The sequence below is a fragment of the Rhinoraja longicauda genome, chromosome 41 (genome assembly GCF_053455715.1).
Source record: "Rhinoraja longicauda isolate Sanriku21f chromosome 41, sRhiLon1.1, whole genome shotgun sequence".
Classification (NCBI taxonomy): Eukaryota; Metazoa; Chordata; class Chondrichthyes; order Rajiformes; family Arhynchobatidae; genus Rhinoraja; species Rhinoraja longicauda.
Genome location: NC_135993.1, coordinates 10,037,267 through 10,060,706, shown reverse-complemented (window position 1 = coordinate 10,060,706; position 23,440 = coordinate 10,037,267). Strand labels below are relative to the sequence as shown.

General features: G+C 48.3%; 1 protein-coding gene across 1 annotated transcript in view; it reads left to right on the top strand.

The window, feature by feature from the left end:
• The window catches only part of dlc (deltaC), a 32,956-nt gene extending 19,423 nt beyond the window's left edge, over positions 1-13,533 (top strand). Inside the window, exons 7-10 of the mRNA XM_078431225.1 lie at positions 6,785-7,001; positions 10,441-11,116; positions 12,061-12,178; positions 12,647-13,533. Of these exons, the coding sequence (XP_078287351.1) occupies positions 6,785-7,001; positions 10,441-11,116; positions 12,061-12,178; positions 12,647-12,652 (1,017 nt within the window). The 3' untranslated portion in view covers positions 12,653-13,533. The remainder of the gene's footprint in view (positions 1-6,784; positions 7,002-10,440; positions 11,117-12,060; positions 12,179-12,646) is intronic.
• Positions 13,534-23,440: the final 9,907 nt, after the last annotated feature.

Here is a 23,440-nt window from a genome sequence, read left to right as displayed (position 1 = left end):
GTTTATGGTCACGTGTACCGAGGTACAGTGAAAAGCTTTTGCTGCGTGCTAACCGCAGGGACAACGTGCACACTCTACCGACAGTGGTGTTGAACCCTGGTCGCTGGTGCATTGTGATGCCAGCCCTCGTACTCTGTACGATCCCACGATAGTCTTCACTTCCACTGCATCAGATATTAAAGCAGTTGCTGTCTGAAAGGCTACGAGACTTGGGCAGTATCCAAACATGGGCAGAATGAATGGCCAGGATCAGCCCAGTCACCTAAGTACCAAACAGTGACAGAGATACCATTCATTAGTGCAGGTGTCAGGGGTTATAGTCATAGAGTGATACATTGTGGAAACAGGCCCAACTTGCCCACACCGGCCAACCTGTCCCAGCTACACTAGTCCCACCTGCCTGCACTTGGTCTATCTCCCTCCATACCTGTCCTATCCATGTACCTGTCTAACTGTTTCTTAAACATTGGGATAGTCCCAGCCTCAACTACCTCCTCTGGCAGTTTGTTCCATACACCCACCACCCTCTGTGTGGAAAAGTTACCCCTCAGATTCCTATTAAATCTTTTCCCCTCCACCTTGAACCTATGTCCTCTGGTCCTCGATTCCCCTACTCTGGGCAAGAGACTACCTCTCTATTCCTCTGATGATTCTCTCCAGAGATGCTGCCTGTCCCGCTGAGTTACTCCAGCATTTTTGTGTTTGTCCATATCTCAACCTGGACAGACACAGAATACACGGAGAGCATTAATTCAATCTGTGATATCTCAATGTCTATTCCTCTCATGATTTTATACACATATGAGGAATAGATCGGGTTATGGGGAAAAGGCAGGAGAATGGGGTTGAGAGGGAAAGATAGATCAGCCACGATTGAATGGCGGAGTGGACGATGGGCCGAATGGCCTAATTCTGCACCGATCACTTAAGAACACGAATTCACGACTAGGTGACAAAAGAGAGTCCAACCATTTCTCCTGCACTTTCAATGGCTTGGACTCCATTGAACTGGCGAATGTGCCCAAACCAAAAGGAGAATGGGAGGAGGTGGAGGCACTAGGAGAGGAGCTTAGCTGGCCTAGCCCGTAGGTAACGTGGCTACAAGAGGTTGCTTCTTCTGTGATGAGCCACACGCCCCCTGATTATCCAGGTCTACAATGCACAAGTCAGGACAACGCTCGACTTTAAGTGAGGATGACTTTAAATACCCAAGTCATTCTACCATTCAGGGTCCCGACTCATGGATGTTGTGTAAGGCAAAGATACCGAGTCCATAAGATCAGAATCCTGGACAATAGACAATAGACAATAGTTGCAGGAGTAGGCCATTCAGCCCTTCGAGCCAGCACCGCCATTCAATGCGATCATGGCTGATCACTCTCAATCAGTACCCCGTTCCTGCCTTCTCCCCATACCCCCTCACTCCGCTATCCTTAAGAGCTCTATCCAGCTCTCTCTTGAAAGCATCCAACGAACTGGCCTCCACTGCCTTCTGAGGCAGAGAATTCCACACCTTCACCACTCTCTGACTGAAAAAGTTCTTCCTCATCTCCGTTCTAAATGGCCTACCCCTTATTCTTAAACTGTGGCCCCTTGTTCTGGACTCCCCCAACATTGGGAACATGTTTCCTGCCTCTAATGTGTCCAATCCCCTAATTATCTTATATGTTTCAATAAGATCCCCCCTCATCCTTCTAAATTCCAGTGTATACAAGCCTAATTGCTCCAGCCTTTCAACATACGACAGTCCCGCCATTCCGGGAATTAACCTAGTGAACCTACGCTGCGCGCTGGACAGGTACAGAATGGATTACGGCCACCACCACGATAAATATCACAGATTGAATTAATGCTCTCTGCGTATTCTGGGTCTGTCCAGGTTGAGATATGGACAAACATAAAAACCCATTTTGTTTAATTTAAACATAACAAGCAAGAGAGGAACAAGAAAGGGATTATGTCGACCATATAAATTAGTTAAGGCTTGTGAAATCTTCAGATATAGAAACGTTTCAATATAGAAAATAGGTGCAGGAGTAGGACATTCGGCCCTTCGAGCCAGCACCGCCATTCAATATGATCATGGCTGATCATCCACAATCGGTACCCCGTTCCTGCTTTCTCCCCATATCCCTTGATTCCGTTAGCCTTAAGAGCTATATCTAACTCTCTCTTGAATACATCTATACACTCAAAGGTAGACACACAATGCTGGAGTAACTCAGTGGGTCAGGCAACGTCTCGGGAGAGAAGGAATGGGTGAGGTTTCGGGTCGAGACCCATCTTCAGAAACGTCAGCCATTCCTTCTTTACCGAGATGCTGCCTGACCCGCTGAGTGACTCCAGCATTGTGTGTCTACCTTCGATTTTAACCAGCATCTGCAGTTTTTTTCCATACACTCAATGTGCAGAGTGAACGAGGAACCATAAAAGTCTCATGACTTAGCGGGGGTTTGGGTACCATGCTGTTGTAAGGATAATCCTGACCATCATTTATCAATCTACTCTGGTCATGGGCATGTTGTCTGAGGATGGAGACACTGTGAAGGTGACACCACCATTCAAAAAATGGTGAAAGTAATTCACTGATTATGCGGTCCCAGTAATGGAATGGTAATGTATCACTGGGAAGTATTCCCAGAGAATGACTGTTTAATGAAATATTGCTAACGTGAGTTTGAGAAAAGGTCACTACTGGCTAATTTGATTGCACTCCGCAAGGCAGAAAGACGGTGGGATCAAAGAGGGCAGTGTGATTGATGGAGTCTTCATGGGCTTCGGCGAGACTTGTGACAAAGAATCCCTGGGGAAGTCCAAGCCAAGGAGTAAACGTCTGAAGGACAATAATGAGTTGGGATCTAAACCTGTCCCAATGTTGGGAGCAGAGGGTAATATTGCGCGAGAGTGCAAGGGGTTTGTGTGGCTGGCCTCCCTGGAATTAAGCTCTGCACCTCCCTTGTCGGGTGTGGAATCTGTACCGGTGCTCCTCAGTTTACGATGGGGGTTCTGGACCGAGAAACCCATCGCAAACCGAGAATATTGTAAGTGGAAATGCATTGAATGCATGCGATCAGGTGGCTCGCTACAGGTCGTTGCCATTTGCCCCATCACAAAGTCGCAATATCGCAAGTCGAACCTTCGTAAGCCTGCGTGTCATATATATTTATTTATTTTTTACAATAGGTGCAGGAGGAGGCCATTCGGTTCTTCGAGCCAGCACCGCCATTCAATGTGATCATGGCTGATCATTCTCGATCAGTGCCCCGTTCCTGCCTTCTCCCCATACCCCCTGACTTCGCTATCCTTAAGAGGTCTATATAGCTCTCTCTTGAATGCATTCAGAGAATTGGCCTCCACTGCCTTCTGAGGCAGAGAATTCCACAGATTCACAACTCTCTGACTGAAAAGGTTTTTCCTCATCTCCGTTCTAAATGGCCTACCCCTTATTCTTAAACTGTGGCCCCTGGTTTTGGACTCCCCCAACATTGGGAACATGTTTCCTGCCTCTGACGTGTCCAACCCCTTAATAATCTTTTATGTTTCGATAAGATCCCCTCTCATCCTTCTAAATTCCAGTGTATACATGCCTAGCCGCTCCAGTCTTTCAACATATGACAGTCCCGCCATTCCGGGAATTAACCTAGTAAACCTACGCTGCACGCCCTCAATAGCAAGAATATCCTTCCTCAAATTTGGAGACCAAAACGGCACACAGTACTCCAGGTGCGGTCTCACTAGGGCCCTGTACAACTGCAGAAGGACCTCTTTGCTCCTATACTCAACTCCTCGTGTTATGAAGGCCAACATTCCATTGGCTTTCTTCACTGCCTGCTGTACCTGCATGCTTCCTTTCAGTGACTGATGCACTAGGACACCCAGATAATATATAAATGGGAGATTATGGGGACCACAGGTATTCTCTGGAATTTACAAGCTTAGACGGTGATTTGATTGAGGTTTTAAGATACTACGGGGATAGGTGAAGCAGAGAAACCGTCTTTGCTGGAAGAAGAATCTAGGACTAAGATGAACAGAGTCTTGGAATTGGAACCAAGTCCTTCAGAACTGGTGTTTGGCAGTAGTTTACCCTGCAGATGACGGAGGTGCACAACTCTTCCACAAATGGCAATTGATGTCAGGTCAATTATTAATTGTGAGTAAGAGCTAGAAGGACTTTTGTTAGGTGATGTAGAAGAAAAACCATCAGTCTGAAGAAGGGTCTCGACCCGAAACGTCACCCATTCCTTCTCTCCTGAGATGCTGCCTGACACACTGAGTTACTCCAGCATTTTGTGATACCTTCGATTTGTACCAGCATCTGCAGGTACCAGCATCTGCAGTTATTTTCCTGCATTCCTCAGCGATAGGTAATGCTTGGGAGGGAGGGTGTTTGTTACTCCGACACCTCACTCTCACCCTCAGGCCTCCTCAGTGACCACCGTTTCGAGCAAAAAGGAGACCTCTCCATGCCTTCCAGGCGCCTTGCTTGCATTGTGGGGGGTTGAGTCCATTGCAAATACTTGTGCATTTAAGTGGCTTGAATGCCCGCTTTCTCCCGCTGTCGTTTACAGATCTCAGCTTTAAACGGTTAAAAAACACACGAGTATTTTTTAATTAAGTTTTGCACGCAGCCTCCAAAATGTCGCCTCTCCCCAGGGCCCATTGAGATAAGACAGAGCCCGGAGATAGTTTATCAGGAGATTGCCAGGACTAGAAGAATTTAGCTACAGTGCCCTCCATAATGTTTGGGACAAAGACCCATCATTTATTTATTTGCCTCTGTACTCCACAATTTGAGATTTGTAATAGAAAAAAATCACATGTGGTTAAAGTGCACATTGTCAGATTTTAATAAAGGGTATTTTTATACATTTTGGTTCCACAATATAGGATTTACAGCAATGTTTATACATAGTCCCCCCATTTCAGGGCACCATAATGTTTGGGGACACCTGGCTTCACAGGTGTTTGTAATTGCTCAGGTGTGTTCAATTGTCTCCTTAATGCAGGTATAAGAGAGCTCTTGGCACCTAGTCTTTCCTCCAGTCTTTCCATCACCTTTGGAAACTTTTATTGCTGTTTATCAACATGAGGACCAAAGTTGTGCCAATGAAAGTCAAAGAAGCCATTATGAGACTGAGAAACAAAAATAAAACATCAGCCAAACCTTAGGCTTACCAAAATCAACTGTTTGCAACATCATTAAGAAGAAAGAGAGCACTGGTGAGCTTACTAATTACATAGGCCAAGGAAGACCTCCACAGCTGATGACAGAAGAATTCTCTGTCTAGCCCCCAAAACAAGCAGAAGCTAAAGATGGCTGCAATACAGGCCTGGCAGAGCATCACCAGGGAAGACACCCAGCAACTGGTGATGCCCATGAATCGCAGATTTCAAGCAGTCAAAGGATAGGCAACAAAATACTAAACAAGACTACTTTCATTTACAAGATATTGCTGTGTCCCAAACATTATGGTGCCCTGAAATGGGGGGGGGGGGTGGACTATGTATAAACACTGCTGTAATTTCTACATGGTGAAACCAAAATGTATAAAAATGGCCTTAATTAAAATCTGGCAATGTGCACTTTAACCACGTGTGATTTTTGTCTAGTACAAATCTCAAATTGTGGAGTACAGAGGGAAATAAATAAATGATGGGTCTTTGTCCCAAACATTATGGAGGGCACTGTACGAGGAAAGACTTGTTCGTCAGGGATGTTATCTTTGAATGAGGGGAGGGGAGGGGGGGGAGGATAGATTTTCTTGACGTAGATAAATTATGGGAGGCCTTTGTACTTCATAGTTATGGTTCAGAGATTTTATGTATTCGCTGCCAGAAAGGGTGGAAGAGGTATTCTTTTAAGACCAGCGTGGACATTGCAGGTTTAATGGCCTCCTTTTATGTCAAGATGATAATTAACCTTTACTTAACACTTTCCCACACAAAGGGTGGCGGGTGTATGGAACGAGCTGCCAGAGGAGGTAGTTGAGGCAGGGACAATCATAGCGTTTCAAAGACATTTGGACAGGTACATGGACAGGACAGGTTTAGAGGTGATATGGGCCAAACGCAGGCAGACAGGACTCGTGTAGATGAGGCATCTTGGTCCTTGTGGGCAGGCTGGGCCATAAAAGGGCCTGTTTCCACGCTGTATCCTGGCTATGGTACGTGGCCACTGCGGGTTAAGGAGCCCTGTGTTCTGATTGGGGCGGCACGGTGGCCCAGCGGTAGAGTTGCTGCCTCCTCCTTCTTCTTGCGTTTGAGGCAGCAGAAGTTATGAAGCTGCTTCTGCTTCTGCTGCCTCTGTTGGTTGTCGTTCGCCTGACTGAGGTCAGTGGACAGGGGAGGTCGACAACGTGAGCCCCAGTTGCTTCCTCACAGCGCCAGAGACCCGGGTTCGATCCTGACCACGGGCGCTGTCTGTACGGAGTTTGTACGTTCTCCCCGTGACCTGCGTGGGTTTTCTCCGGGTGCTCCGGTTTCCTCCCACACTCCAAAGACGTGCGGGTTTGTAGGTGAATTGGCTTCTGTAAATTGTAAATTGCCCCTAGTGTGTGTGTGTGTGTGCGCGTGTGCGTGCGTCTGTGCGTGTGTCTGTGTGTGTGTGTGCGCTTACGTGCTAGTGTACGGGGTGATCGCCGGTCGGCACAGACTCGGTGGGCCAAAGGGGCCTGCCTCACTGGATGTGAAGTCTCAAAGTCCGAATCCTTTCATTATTGCTGTTGGGAATAGACGGATTAATGACATTCTCCCTCTCTTTTTCTTTTGTGCGGCCTTGCAGGATCTGGAGAACAATTACATGTGCACCTGCCCTCAGGGATTCTACGGCAAGAACTGTGAGATCAGCGCCATGACTTGCGCCGACGCGCCTTGCTTCAACGGTGGCTCGTGCAGCGAGAAGCCTCACGGTGGCTACTCCTGCCGGTGCCCGGCTGGTTTCACCGGCTCCAACTGCGAGAAGAAGATCGGCCGGTGTACCAACAGCCCGTGCGTTAACGGTATGTCCAAGTTCTATCTTATAGAAACGTATAGAATTATACAAGGACTGGACAAGCTGGATGCAGGAACAATGTTCCCAATGTTGGGGGAGTCCAGAACCAGGGGGTCACACACACAGTCTAAGAATAAAGGGGAGGCCATTTAAAACTGAGGTGAGAAGGAACTTTTTCACCCAGAGAGTTGTGAATTTGTGGCATTCTCTGCCACAGAGGGCAGTGAAGGACAAATCACTGGATGGATTTAAGAGAGAGTTAGATAGAGCTCTAGGGGCTAGCGGAATCAAGGGATATGGGGAGAAGGCAGGCACGGGGTATTAATAATAATAATAATAATAATAATGCATTACATTTATATAGCGCTTTTCATACACTCAAAGACGCTTTACAGGGATTTAAAGAACATAGGGAAGTGAATAAATAGATAAATAAGTAAACGAACAGAGAAAGGAGGCAGAGGGTGAGGTGACCTTCAGTGGTTGAAGGATGATCGTGGATTGTGGATGATCAGCCATGATCACAATGAATGGCGGTGCTGGCTCGAAGGGCCAAATGGCCTCCTCCTGCACCTATTTTCTATGTTAGTCTCCCCTTCAACCCCTTCAATGTTTCCCGTGAACAGTAATGTTCTCTGCTCAACAACCAAAAGTCTGTAGCCTCCTTTTGCTCTGGTATTTAATTTCATTCACATGTTTAAACTATAATGTTTAAATGGTTTATGTTTTATTCTTAATTGATTACTGCATGTTCGTGTTGTTACTTGCGAGCGGAGCACCAAGGCACATTCCTTGAATCAGAATCAGAATAGCCTTTATTGTCTTCCAAAAAAACAAGTCTTTTGGACGCGATTCAATTACCCACAGTCCAACAATGAGAGCAATAAAAATAAGCAACAACACACACAATCACAAACCAACACAAAACCAAGAGAAACATCCATCACAGTGAGTCTCCTCTAGTCCCCTCCTCACTGTGATGGAAGGCCAGAATGTATTTTCTCTTCCCCTGCCGTCTTCTCCCGCGGTCAGGCTGTTGAAGTTGCCACGTTCCAGGCCGTGCCGGACCGTGAAAGGTCCGTGGCGGGCCGACCCAAGCCCCGCGATCCGGGGCGGGCGAGGATGCTGCCGCTGCAAGTCGGGGCGGTCGTGGCTCCCGACATTGAAGCCCCCACCGGGCAGGGAAAAATCCCGTTGCCTATTTGAGGCTGCGCCGGACCGTGAAAGGTCCGTGGCGGGCCGACCCAAGCCCCGTGATCCGGGGCGGGCGAGCTGCCGCTGCCGGAGCTCCCGATGTCGGCCCCCACCCAGGGCCAGGCCTGCGAGCCTCCGACGTCCATGCGGCCCGCGGCCGAAGCCTCCGAAGGCGAGTCGCCTCCGAAGGCAGCCAGCTCCGCAGACGGTAAGTCCGGTCGGCGGGCTCTGCCAACCAGAGGCCCAGGTGGTCCCAGTTGGAGGCTGCCAGCTCCAGGTGTTTGGCCGATGGTAGGCCGCAGCGGGAACGGAGACACCACCCAGAAAACAAAGGTCGGAAGAGACAATTTTACAGCCCCCCCCATAGTACACAACCACAAAAAACACCACATCACATCTAAACACTACAATTAAGACAAAAAACAACAAAAACTCAAAAGACAAACGGACTGCAGGTGAGCGCAGCTGCTGGGCAGTGCCGCCATTTTGAGCATGTGTACATACTTGGCCAATAAACTTGTGTAGGAAGCAGTAAAGAAGGGTCTCGACCCTGAAACGTCACCCATTCCTTCTCTCCTAGATCCTGCCTGACCTGCTGAGTTACTCCAGCATTTTGAGATACCTGGCCAATAAACTTCAATTCAATTCAATTCAATTCAGTTCAATTCTCTCCAACCCCCCCCCTCCCTAACTTTCCTAACTTTACCTCTAATTTCAGCTTCAATGGGCGGGGGCGGGAGGGAGAGTAGGTAGGTAGGTACCTCAATAAAACTTACTGAACAGTGAAAGGCCTGGATAGAGGGGATGTGTGGAGAATGTTTTCACATTAAATTATAGGAAAGTTGTCGACAAAATGGAGAGGGTACAGAGGAGATTTACTAGAATGTTGCCTGGGTTTCAGCACTTAAGCTACAGAGAGAGGTTGAACAGGTTGGGTCTTTATTCTTTGGAGCGTAGAAGGTTGAGGGGGGACTTGATAGAGGTTTTTAAAATTTTGAGAGGGACGGACAGAGTTGACGTGGGTAGGCTTTTCCCTTTGAGAGTGGGGAAGATTCCAACAAGGGGGCATAGCTTCAGAATTGAGGGACAAAGGTTTAGGGGTAACATGAGGGGTAACTTCTTTACTCAGAGGGTGGTGGCTGTATGGAATGGGCTTCCGGTGGAAGTGGTGGAGGCTGGTTCGATTTTATTATTTAAGAGTAAATTGGATAGGTGTATGGATAAGAGGGGATTAGAGGGTTATGGTCTGAGTGCAGGTAGATGAGACTAGGTCAGGGAGAGTGGTCGGCGTGGACTGGTAGGGCCGAACGGGCCTGTTTCTGTGCTGTAGTTATATGATTATATGGTTATTAGTGGGAGAGTCTAGGACTAGAGGCCATAGCCTCAGAATTAAAGGATGTTCCTTTCGGAAGGGGGTGAGGAGGAATTTATTCGGTCAGAGGGTGGTGAATCTGTGGGATTCATTGCCACAGAAGGCTGTTGAGGCCAATGATATATTTAAGGCAGAGATAGATTGATTGTGGGTTAGTACTGGTGTCAGGGGTGGCAGGAGAATGGGGTTGGGAGGGGAAGATTGATCAGCCATGATTGTATGGTGGAGCAGATGTGATGGGCCGATTGGCCTAATCCTCCTCCTCTCACGTATGACCTTGTGGAACCACTGTAAGATGTCTTTAGAGGCGCAGCACGCAAACAGGCCCCTCAGCCCACCGAGTCCACACCGACCAACGATCTCCCCATACATTAGCACTACCCTACACACGCTTTAGACTTTAGAGATACAGCGTGGAGACAATAGACAATAGGTGCAGGTGTAGGCCATTCGGCCCGTCGAGCCAGCACCGCCATTCAATGTGATCATGGCTGATCATCCACAATCAGTTCCCCGTTCCTGCCTTCTCCCCATACCCCCTGACTCCGCTATCGTTAAGAGCTCTATCCAACTCTCTCTTGAAAGCATTCAGAGAATTGGCCTCCACTGCCTTCTGAGGCAGAGAATTCCACAGATTCACAACTCCAGTAGTTGCAGTAGTCCAGGTGGGAGGAAATACTGCAGAAGGACCTCTTTGCTCCTATGCTCAACTCCCCTTGTCATGAAGGCCATTGGCTTTCTTCACTGCCTGCTGTACCTGTAGGCTTACTTTCAGTGACTGATGAACAAGTCCCTTCAGCCCACCAGGTCTGCGCTGGCTGCCGATGGTCGTACGGGCTGATGTCACGCGGTTGCTCTAACCCCTTCCTTCTCCCCGTAGGTGCGTGCTACGTGCTTGGGCGACGCGTCACCTGCCGCTGCCGGGCGGGGTTCGTCGGCGCGCGGTGCGAGATCAACGAGGACGACTGCGCCAAGGCGCCCTGCGCCAACGGGGGCACCTGCCTGGACGGCGTCAACTCGTACACGTGCAGCTGCACGCTGGGCCACGGCGGCAGGGACTGCGCCGAGCGCAAGGATCCGTGCGCCAGCGGGCCGTGCAGGAACAATGGCGTCTGCTACACCCACTACACCGGCCACGTCTGCAAGTGCGCCGTTGGATTCATGGGGCCTGACTGCGAGTTCCGGGTGGCGCCCACCCTCCCCACCGAGGCGGACAACCCGTTCCCAGCGGCCCTGGCCATCTCCGTGGCCCTGGGCTTCGTGGTCCTGACCGTGGCGGCGTTCGCAGGCGTGGTCTTCCTCAAGTACCTGCGCGGGCCTCAGCGCGGCGGCAGGGCCCTTCGCAACGACCTGGAGACCATCAACAACCTCTCGGACTGCAAACTGAAGGAGAAGGAGGCCTTCATCATCTCCACGGGGCAGTTCAAGGTGTCCAACAAGGACGCCGAGCTCAGTACTGACTGCCTGACCCACAAGTTCAACTGCAAACAGAAGCTGGACTACAATCTCTCTGGGGATCTGAAGGAGGAGCAGCCTTTGAAAACGAATATTGAGAAGTGAGTGTCGTGTTTACAATGCCCGACTTTTCGGATCGAGACCCTTCTTCAGACTGATGTCAGGTTCCGCCCCCCTCCCCTGACATCAGTCTGAAGAAGGGTCTCGACCCGAAACGTCACCCATTCCTGCTCTCCAGAGATGCTGCCAGTCTTGCTGAGTTACTCCAGCACTTTGTGATACCTTCCATTTGTACCAGCATCTGCAGTTATTTTCCTATAGAACATAGCTGGATCACTACTTCAAATGCTGAGATGTTTTTTGTTTTGGGGGATCCAGCATCTGCAGTTCCTGGACCACAGAAACATCATAGAAACATAGGAAATAGGTGCAGGAGGAGTCCATTCTGCCCTTCGAGCCAGCACCGCCATTCATTGTGATCATGGCTGATAATCCACAATCAGTAACCCGTGCCTGCCTTCTCCCCATATCCCTTGATTCCACTAGCCCCTAGAGCTCTATCTAAGTCTCTCTTAAATTAATCCAGTGAATTGGCCTCCACTGCCCTCTGTGGCAGAGAATTCCACAAATTCACAACTCTCTGGGTGAAGAAGTTCCTTCTCACCTCAGTTTTAAACGGCCTCCCCTTTATTCTTAGACTGTGTGTGTGGCCCCTGGTTCTGGACTCCCTCCAACATTGGGAACATCTTTCCTGCATCTAGTGAACCAACTGATTAACTGCAGAAGGTGTCGGGTCTCGACCCGAAACGTCACCTGTTCCTTCTCTCCGGAGATGCTGCCTGACCCGCTGAGTTACTCCAGCACTTTGTCGAGCCTTCTATCTTCGGCTTATACCAGCATCTGCAGTTCCTTCCTGCACACGTTTACAATGCTGATACATTTTTCCCCTGCGTGATGTTCTCAGGGAGGGGAGGGGGTGGGGTGGTTTTCCACACTGGTAGTTGGTGGAAGTCTATTAACCCTCCGTCTTCTCTCCCCTTTGCAGTATGAAACCTGAAGGCCTGCAATCTTCCAAGCCCTCGAGCTGTTGCCCGAGTGAGGGATTGTACCACCCAGTGTACATCGTATCCGAAAGAGTGGAGCCGTGCATATTTGCAACAGAGGTAAGACCTGGGGCTGGAGTCTAGTACCACAGAGAGAACAGAGATAGGTTGTAGACATCCGTGCCACCGTGCCACTCGGCTTTTTGTTACTCCAACTTTATGTGTCTTTTTCCACAGATTTACAACTCTCCGAGTGAAAAACATTTTCACTCAGGGAGTTGTAAGTCTGTGGAATTCTCTGCCTCAGAAGGCAGTGGAGGCCAATTCTCTGGGTGCTTTTAAGAGAGAGTTAGATAGAGCTCCTAATGATAGCGGAGTCAGGGGGTATGGGGAGAGGGCAGGAACGGGGTACTGATTGAGAATGATCAGCCATGATCACATTGAATGGCAGTGCTGGCTCGAAGGGCCGAATGGCCTCCTCCTGCACCTATTGTCTATTGTCTACAGTTTAAACCAGCATCTGCAGTTGCTTCTAACGGCAAGGATCAGTCTTGCAGTCACTAAATCATTGTTTCTCTTCTGTTGCAGGTATGAATTTCATCTCCTCACACTTCAAGCAGCTCGTTCGTGCTTCTCCTGTTTCTGAATGTTTACAGATTTAATGGACTCTTACGGGGTTGTTTTTTTGTATTCCTGTATTTAATATTTATTCATGCTGCTCGATCTTTGGGATGGAGATGACCTCTTGTGTTGCTGAAGACCGTTTTCCTCTTAGGAAGCTGGGAAAAAAAACATTTGCACTATTTTCAAAGGGCACACGAAACTGAAACGAAATGCCTAAACAAAACAAAAAATAACAACCGCTTCCCAAGGACTGGAAACGAGGGCGGAAACAGAACGGAACAGTGCAGGCAAAAAAGGCAGGACCTTTTAAACCGATTGTAAACATGAGTTCTGTACGTGATCTATACTGCTTGTGTTTGGACAACCTTTTATTAAAAGTTGCGGCAAGGCATTTGTGCAACAGGGCATCCGGAATCTTGAAGGGGCTGTAACTGTGGAATATTGTCCTGCTCTCTCTGCTGAAAGACAATATCAGAGGCTCTGAAGAACCCAGCCTAAAACAACAGAACAAGGGACTCATGCAGTATCCGTATACAAGGCAGAAGTTAATCCAGACTTCAGTAAAACCCATTTGTAAATCTATGCTTCAGACAGCTTCCAAACTTGGCACCTACCTGTTGCCTGCCCTAGGTAACCCCATTCTCTATATAGTAAACTATGGGAAAAAATGCTGTGTATATGACTTATCATGAAGGACTTCTTTTTATTAACAAAACATGGCATATTATTGCATTTCTGTTTCAAAGTCAAGCCAATGTTATTTTAATATTTTATAATTTAAGAATTTTTGATATGCATACAAAATGAAATATACTTTTTCTAATTTTATTTTGTATATAGTGTATATTTATAAGAGAATTGTACAGATGTTTATCTATTATGTTTTATATATGCCTTTCTGTTGAAGAGTTAAAATTTATTTTTTTCCAAATAAATGAAAATAATTCTATGATAGTTTTGTTTTGTAGTTTCTTTTGGGAGGGCGGATGATTTAGTTTAGTTTAGTTTAGAGATACAGCGCGGAAACAGGCCCTTCGGCCCACCGAGTCCATGCCGACCAGCGATCCCCGCACACTCACACTATCCTACACACACACACACGGGACTATTTACATTTATAGCAAGCCAATTAACCTACAAACCTGTACGTCTTTGGAGTGTGGGAGGAAACCGAAAGACTGGAGCGACTGGGCTTGTACACACTGGAATTTAGAAGGATGAGAGGGGATCTTATTGAAGCATATAAGATTATTAAGGGATTGGACACGCTAGAGGCAGGAAACATGTTCCCAATGTTGGGGGAGTCCAGAACCAGGGGCCACAGTTTAAGAATAAGGGGTATGCCATTTAGAACGGAGATGAGGAAAAACTTTTTCAGTCAGAGTTGTGAGTCTGTAGAATTCTCTGCCTCAGAAGGCAGTGGAGGTCAATTCTCTGAATGCATTCAAGAGATAGAGCTCTTAATGATAGCGGAGTCAGGGGGTATGGGGAGAAGGCAGGAACGGAGTACTGATTGTGGATGATCAGCCATGATCACATTGAATGGCGGTGCTATGATCACATTCGAAGGGCCGAATGGGCTACTCCTGCACCTATTGTCTATTGTCTATCTCGGAGAAAACCCACACGGGTCACAGGGAGAACGTACAAACTCTGCACAGACAGCACCCGCAGTCCGGATCGAACCCGGGTCTTCGGCGCTGTGAGGCAGCAACTCTACTGCTGCGCCACCGTGCCGCCCTAAGTTGGCGGGCCATGGAAGGCACGGGCAATCCCATTCGTTCCCCATTTCCCACTCATTCCCTGACGGGGCGAGCATGTTGCAGGTGATGGGTCCTTAGGTAGAGGCGGTGCAGGTGCTTGGACCATTGGCTTAGTTACGGCGTTCTGCAGATCGATTCAACCTGCATCAACCATCCTTTCCCCACTCATTGACAACAATCCGACACGGAACCCATTTTATTTTCCTCACGTTACTTCACTTTAATACTTTGCTTTTGAGATACAGCGTTGAAACAGGCCCTTCGGCCCATTGAGTCCATGCCGACCACACTAGGGACAACTGGTACTGTGAGGCAGCTGCTCTACCGGCCACCAATTCCGGAGATGAACGCTTCCCTCGTCAACTTCAACCGGTGAACGGAGGGGAATGAGGTGAAGGGATCTGGGAATGTGAAGGAATGGACTGCAGACGCTGGTTTACACCGAAGGTAGACACAAAACGCCGGAGTAACTCAGCGGGACGGGCAGCATCTCTGGAAGGAAGGAATGGGTGACGTTTAGGGACGAGACTGAAGAAGGGTCTCGACCCAAAATGTCACCCATTCCTTCTCTCCAGAGATGCTGCCTGACCCACTGAGTTACTCCAGTATCCTGTGTCTACCTGGGAAACTGCATATTATCTTTGGAGGCTAATGATCCATAAGGTCATAAGGAATAGGAGCAGAATTAGGCCATTCGGCCCGTCAAGTCTACTCCAGCATTCAATCATGGCTCAGCAGGTCAGGCAGTATCTCAGGAGAGAAGGAATGGGTGACGTTTCGGGTCGAGACCCTTCCTCAGTCTGAGGAAGGGTCTCGACCCGAAACGTCACCCATTCCTTCTCTCCTGGGATGCTGCCTGACCTGCTGAGTTACTCCAGCATTTTGTGAATAAATACCTTCGATTTGTACCAGCATCTGCAGTTATTTTCTTATTCAATCATGGCTGATCTATCTCTCCCTCCTAACCCCATTCCCCTGCCTTCTCCCCATAACCTCTGACACCGGTACTGATCAAGAATCCAAGGACTTTGCTTCTGTACAGTAATCTCCATTGAACTTAAAGAGTACAGTGACCTATATCCTTCAATGTAGTATAAGAAAATAACTGTAGATGCTGGTACAAATCGAAGGTATTTATTCACAAAATGCTGGAGTAACTCAGCAGGTCAGGCAGCATCTCAGGAGGGAAGGAATGGGTGACGTTTCGGGTCGAGATCCTTCTTCAGACTGATGTCAGTGGGGCGGGACAAAGGAAGGATATAGGTGGAGACAGGAAGATAGAGGGAGATCTGGGAAGGGGGAGGGGAAGAGAGGGACAGAGGAACTATCTAAAGTTGAAGAATCTTTCCAGTAGGAATCACCCTTCAACAGAAGGAACCAAGCCATTTGTTATCTTCTACCCAGGGCGTCTAAAGACCAGTGCATCTAGCCCAACATTGCCTCCACTTCAAAGAAGATAGCCAATTGATGAAACTTTCCTGATTGTAGTTTAGTTGTGACAATAGACAATAGGTGCAGGAGGAGCCCATTCGGCCCTTCGAGCCAGCACCGCCATTCAATGTGATCATGGCTGATCATTCTCAATCAGTACCCCATTCCTGCCTTCTCCCCATACCCCCTGACTCCGCTATCCTTAAGAGCTCTATTTAGCTCTCTCTTGAATGCATTCAGAGAATTGGCCTCCACTGCCTTCTGAGGCGGAGAATTCCACAGATTCACAACTCTCTGACTGAAAACGTTTTTCCTCATCTCAGTTCTAAATGACCTAACCCTTATTCTTAAACTGTGGCACCTGATTCTGGACTCCCCTAACATTGGGAACATGTTTCCTGCCTCTAACGTGTCCAACCCCTTAATAATCTTATACGTTTCGATAAGATCTCCTCTCATCCTTCTAAATTCCAGTGTATACAAGCCTAGTCGCTCCAGTCTTTCAACATATGACAGTTCCGCCATTCCGGGAATTAACCTAGTGAACCTACGCTGCACGCCCTCAATAGCAAGAATATCCTTCCTTACATTTGGAGACCAAAACTGCACACAGTACTCCAGGTGCGGTCTCACTAGGGCCCTGTACAACTGCAGAAGGACCTCTTTGCTCCTATACTCAACACCTCTTGTTATGAAGGCCAACATTCTATTGGCTTTCTTCACTGCCTGCTGTGCCTGCATGCTTCCTTTCAGTGACTGATGCACTAGAACACCCAGATCTCGTTATACGTCCCCTTTTCCTAACTTGACACCATTCAGATAATACTCTGCCTTCCTATTCTTACCACCAAAGTGTATTCCACTGTGAGCTTCACCACAGCTCGAAACGTTTGATTATTTCAAGAATGATGGATATTTATTTGCCATATGCACTGGTTATGAGCAGGAACGATGGCATTTCTACATGCTGCAGCTTTAAAGGCACATTAGATGCAACATAACTACAGGAACTGTTATAGGAAGGAACTGCAGATGCTGGTTTAAACCAGGGATAAGGCACAAAATGCTGGAGTAACTCAGCGGGACTTCCTGAGTCTGAAGAAGGGTCTCGGCCCAAAACGTTACCTGTTCCTTTTCTCCAGAGATGCTGCCTGACCCGCTGAGTTACTCCAGCATTTTGTGTCTACCTCCAACAACTACCAGCTACACCACTGAGCCTCACAGCAGCTGAGACCACGGTTTGATCGTGACCTCGGGTGCTGTGTGTGTGGAGTTTGCACGTTGTCCCTGTGATCGTGTGGTTTCTCTGGTTTCCTCCCACATCCCAAAGACGTGCAGGTCTGTAGGTTAATTGGTCTCTGTAAATAGCCCCTAGTGTGCAGTGCAGTTGTTAAAGTTGGGTAACATAGAACTAGTGATCGATGTTTGGTTTGGGCTCGGTGGGACAAAGGGCCCATTTCCACACAGAATCTTGCAACTAAAGAATAAACATAACAATAAATGATTAGTTATTCTAAATAAAATAGATCATGATTGGGCAAAAACCAAAACATGAAGAGCAACCAATGAAATGCGAAGTTCGTAGTGGGTCAGTGCTAGGGTTGCCAACTGTCCCGTATTAGCCGGGACATCCTGTATATTGGGCTAAATTGGTTTGTCCCGTACGGGACCGCCCTTGTCCCATATTAGGCCTGGGGGCCGCTGTAGGCCCGGACAGTGTAGGCCCGGACAGTGTAGGCCCGGACACTGTAGGCCCGGAGGCTGCTGTAGGCCCGGACACTGTAGGCCCGGACAGTGTAGGCCCGGACACAGTAGGCCCGGAGGCCGCTGTTGGCCCGGACAGTGTAGGCCCGGACACTGTAGGCCTGGGTGCCGGCGAACGGAGGTTGCCTAACAACCCGCCTCCCGGCCTGGGTGGCCACCATTGGTGGAGAGGGAGCACGTGGCCGCTGGCTGGGTGAGGTCACGTGGGGCGCGGGGCGGTGAGGTCACCTTTTGTCCCTTATTTGGGAGTGAGGAAGTTGGCAACCCTAGTCAGTGCTAAGGTAGGGTTGTGGTGTGGGTTGTCCTGGGTGGTTCAGGAAACGGATAGCTGACGGGAAGAAGCTGTTCATGTATCTGAAGGTAATGTTTCCAGGGGCCCCTATACCATCTCCCGGGTGGTACCAGTGAACATGGCCAGGGTGGTGTGGGTCTCTGATGTTATTAGCTACCTGCTTGAGTCAGCACTTCCCGTAGATTCCTTTGATGGTGAAGAGATGAGACAAAAACAGAAATTGGGCATTAAGGTAAGATTAAAAAGGGGAATTGAGACAGAAAGATGGAGCATTCGAAGGCGAAGGCAATATCGTGGCACAGCGGTAGAAACATAGAAACATAGAAAATAGGTGCAGGAGTAGGCCATTCGGCCCTTCGAGCCAGCACCGCCATTCAATATGATCATGGCTGATCATCCAGCTCAGTATCCCGTACCTGCCTTCTCTCCATACCCCCTGATCCCTTTAGCAAAAAGGGCCACATCTAACTCCCTCTTAAATATAGCCAATGAACTGGCCTCAACTACCTTCTGTGGCAGAGAATTCCACAGACTCACCACTCTCTGTGTGAAGAAATGTTTTCTCATCTCGGTCCTAAAAGACTTCCCCCTTATCCTTAAGCTGTGACCCCTGGTTCTGGAGTCCCCCAACATCGGGAACAATCTTCCCGCATCTAGCCTCTCCAACCCCTTAAGAATTTTATATGTTTCTATAAGATCCCCCCTCAGTCTTCTAAATTCCAGCGAGTACAAGCCTAGTCTATCCAGTCTTTCTTCATATGAAAGTCCCGCCATCCCAGGGATCAATCTGGTGAACCTTCTCTGTACTCCCTCTAAGGCAAGAACGTCTTTCCTCAGATTAGGAGACCAAAACTGCACACAATACTCCAGGTGCGGTCTCACCAAGGCCCTGTACAACTGCAGTAGAACCTCCCTGCTCCTAAACTCAAATCCTCTTGCTATGAATGCCAACATACCATTCGCTTTCTTCCCTGCCTGCTGCACCTGCACGCTTGCTTTCAATGACTGGTGCACCATGACACCCAGGTTACGTTGCATCTCCCCTTCTCCTAATTGGCCACCATTCAGGTAATACTCTGCTTTCCTGTTCTTGCCGCCAAAGTGGATAACCTGAGTTGCTACCTCACAGCGCCAGAGACCCGGTTTCGATCCTGACTACGGGTGCTATTTGTATGGAATCTGTACCTTCTCTCTGTGACTGTGTGGGTTTTCTCCGGGTGCTCTGGCTTCCTTCCACACTCCAAAGACGTGCAGGTTTGTAGGACAGTTGGCCTCTGAGAATTGTCCCTAATGTGTTGGATGGAACATGTGTAAAGGGTGATCGTTGGTCAGCGTGGACTTGGTGGGCAGAAGGTTATCTCTAAAACCAAAAACTGTCCTAATTAAGTGACCCGCTGAACGGATGGACAGAACGATCCTCTCCTGTTTCTCGGTCGCCCGAGGGTTAATGTCAATGTTCATATTTAGGCATGGCACCAGCGGTTGTGGGAACAAGGTCAAGGGCACGGTGGCGCAGCGGTAGAGTTGCTGCCTTACAGCGAATGCAGCGCCGGAGACTCAGATCCTGACTACGGGCGCCATCTGTGCGGAGTTTGTACGTTCTCCCCGTGACCTGCGTGGGTTTTCTCCGAGATCTTCGGTTTCCTCCCACACTCCAAAGACGCGCAGGTATGTAGGTTAATTGGCTGGGGAAATGTAAAAATTGTCCCTGGTGTGTGTAGGATAGTGTTAGTGTGCGGGGATCGCTGGGCGGCACGGACTCGGTGGGCCGAAGGGCCTGTTTCCGCGCTGTATCTCTGTATCTCTAAATCTAAAACCTGCATCGGTTGCTCGACCGCAGGCTGCATTAGGGCAGCAAGTTTGCTGAGGTTCCGCTGTAGGGCCTCAATCTCCACAGGTGAACAGTTTTAATTCCCAAAGTGTAGTCGAACTCAGTGGGCAAGATCGCACGGAGGAACTCGTGACTCCACTGTGGCTGTTCGGACAGCATGCTCGAACGCTCAGCCGCAAGATGAAGGTTCACATTTGTATAATTTTTCATTATCACATCATTTCCCAGTTGAGCCAATTATGGCACATTCAGTCATAGACAATAGGTGCAGGAGGAGGCCATTCGGCCCTTCGAGCCAGCACCGCCATTCAATGTGATCATGGCTGATCATCCACAATCAGTACCCCGTTCCTGCCTTCTCCCCATACCCCTTGACTCCGCTATCCTTAAGAGCTCTATCCAGCTCTCTCTTGAATGCATTCAGAGAACTGACCTCCACTGCCTTCTGAGGCAGAGAATTCCACAGATTCACAACTCTCTGACTGAAAAAGTTTTTCCTCATCTCCATTCTAAATGGCCTACCCCTTATTCTTAAACTGTGTGGCCCCTGGTTCTGGACTCCCCCAACATTGGGAACATGTTTCCTGCCTCTAACGTGTCCAACCCCTTAATAATCTTATACGTTTCGATAAGATCCCCTCTCATCCTTCTAAATTCCAGTGTATACAAGCCTAGTCGCTCCAGTCTTTCAACATACGACAGTCCCGCCATTCCGGGAATTAACCTCAAATTTGAGGAAGGATATGCCTTGTATTATTGCTGAAAACCCTTTTGGCATAGCAAATTACTAATAGAGGAGATTATGCCAAGGCATTGCATTGAGTTATAATATAGTATAACATGGTATTGTGTATATAGAAAAGAAAAAGGGGATGTTCCAGGTTGAGACCCTTCTTCAGGCAAGCACACGCACACGCACACGCACACGCACACACCATGTGCACACACCACACACACACAAACACGCGCACACTCATGCACACACACGCACACGCACATACCATGTGCACACACCACACACACACAAACACACGCACATACACGCACTCGCACGCACACACACACACACACAAACACACGCACGCACGCACACACACACAAACACACGCACATACACGCACTCGCACGCACACACACACACACACAAACACACGCACGCACGCACACACACACACACACACAAACACACGCACTCACGCACACACACGCACCCACACACACACACCACACACACATACATACATAAAAAGCTGGAGTAACTCAGCAGGACAGGCAGCATCTCTGCAGAAAAGGAATGGGTGACCTTTCAGGTCGAGGATCTCGACCAGAAACATCACCCATTCCTTCCCTCCAGAGATGCTGGCCGTCCCGCTGAGTTACTCCAGCTTTTTGTGTCTATGTTCGGTGTAAATCAGCACCTGCAGTTCCATCCTACACATCAGGTTTGGAGGGCTATTGGTCAAATGCAGGCAGGTGAGACTAGTGTGGATGGGGCATGTTGGTCGGTGTGGGCAAGTTGGGTTGAAGGGGCATGTTTTCCACGCTGTGTGACTCCATGACTCTCTAGGTTTTATGGAGTTCCAGTTGTAAGGGATAATGGAGGTGGAATCGGTCAGCATATTATAGAGCATATCTGAAGAAGGGCCTCGACCCGAAACGTCACCCATTCCTTCTCTCCAGAGATGCTGCCTGACCCGCTGAGTTACTCCAGCATTTTGTGATACCTTCCATTTGTACCAGCATCTGCAGTTATTTTCCTATAGAACATAGCTGGATCACTACTTGAAATGCTGAGATGTACAAGTCCAGGAGCCACTATTAAATATTTTACATGTGACAGACCAAAATAGCCGAACACCTTGTACACGAGAGAAACACTTCCAAAATTAATATTGCAGCAAGGATTCTAAATATATAGGAAGTTGCAGGTCCCAGTGTTAGACTGATCTTACAGCCCAGTGGTATGAATATTGATTTTTCTAACCAAGTACCCCTTCCATCCATCCCCAGCCTAGTTAATTCACTGCCTTCCCGCTTAGTTTCACTGTTCTACCCATTAGTTTCTCTCGTTATCACCTTCTCCACAGCCAACAATGGACCATTGTGTGCTCTACCTCTTCATCATCGTAGCTGGCTTTGATGTGTCCTTTTACACACCTTTCATTCATTTGTTCTTTGTACCTCTTCATATCGTGGGCGGCACGGTGGCGCAGCGGTAGAGTTGCTGCCTTACAGAAAATACAGCGCCAGAGACTCAGGTTCGATCCTGACGACGGGCGCCGTCTGTACGGAGTTTGTACGTTCTCCCCGTGACCTGCGTGGCTTTTCTCCGAGATCTTCGGTTTCCTCCCACACTCCAAAGACGTACAGGTATGCAGGTTAATTGGCTGGGCAAATGTAAAAATTGTCCCTAGTGGGTGTAGGATAATGTTAGTGTGCGGGGATCGCTGGGCGGCGCGGACCCGGTGGGCCGAAGGGCCTGTTTCTGCGCTGTATCTCTAAATCTAAAAAAAACTAAAAATCTAAAATATCTCTATCTTCCCACTCCCCTGAGTCTCAGTCTGGAGAAGGGTCTCGACCCGAAACGCCACCTATTCATTTTCTCCAGAGATGCTCCCTGACCCGCTGAGTTACTCAAGTATTTTGTGTCTGTCTTTCCTCTAAGCCTATCCTATTCATGTACCTGTCTAAATGTTTCTTCAACATCTTTGGAGTACACCAGCATCTGCAGTTCTTTCCTAAACATTATACCCTTTATCCTGTGCCTATATACTGTGAACGGCTTGATTGTAATCATGCAGAGTCTTTTCATTAACTGGTTAGCCGCAAGAACACGTGATGAAAAACTAATCTCAACTCAACTCAACTCAACTCAACTCAACCCAACTCAACCCAACTCAACTCAACTCAACCCAACTCAACTCAACTCAACTCAACTCAACACAACTCAACTCAACCCAACTCAACCCAACTCAACTCAACTCAACACAACACAACACAACTCAACTCAACTCAACTCAACCCAACTCAACCCAACTCAACCCAACTCAACTCAACACAACTCAACTCAACTCAATTCAACTCAACCCAACTCAACTCAACTCAACACAACTCAACTCAACCCAACTCAACCCAACTCAACCCAACTCAACTCAACTCAACCCAACTCAACTCAACTCAACTCAACTCAACACAACTCAACTCAACTCAACTCAACACAACTCAACTCAACCCAACTCAACCCAACTCAACTCAACTCAACACAACACAACACAACTCAACTCAACTCAACTCAACCCAACTCAACCCAACTCAACCCAACTCAACTCAACACAACTCAACTCAACTCAATTCAACTCAACCCAACTCAACTCAACTCAACTCAACTCAACTCAACTCAACTCAACTCAACTCAACCCAACTCAACTCAACTCAACTCAACTCAACTCAACTCAACTCAACTCAACCCAACCCAACTCAACTCAACTCAACTCAACCCAACCCAACTCAACTCAACTCAACTCATCAGGCCTCTTGCCTCTTAATCTGCGATGTACCCTTGAGCATCTTAAGGGCCCAACCCATTCCTTTTCTGCAGAGATGCTGCCTGACCTGCTGAGTTACTCCAGCATCTTGTGTCTAACTTCGGTGTGAACCAGCATCTGTAGTTCTTTCCT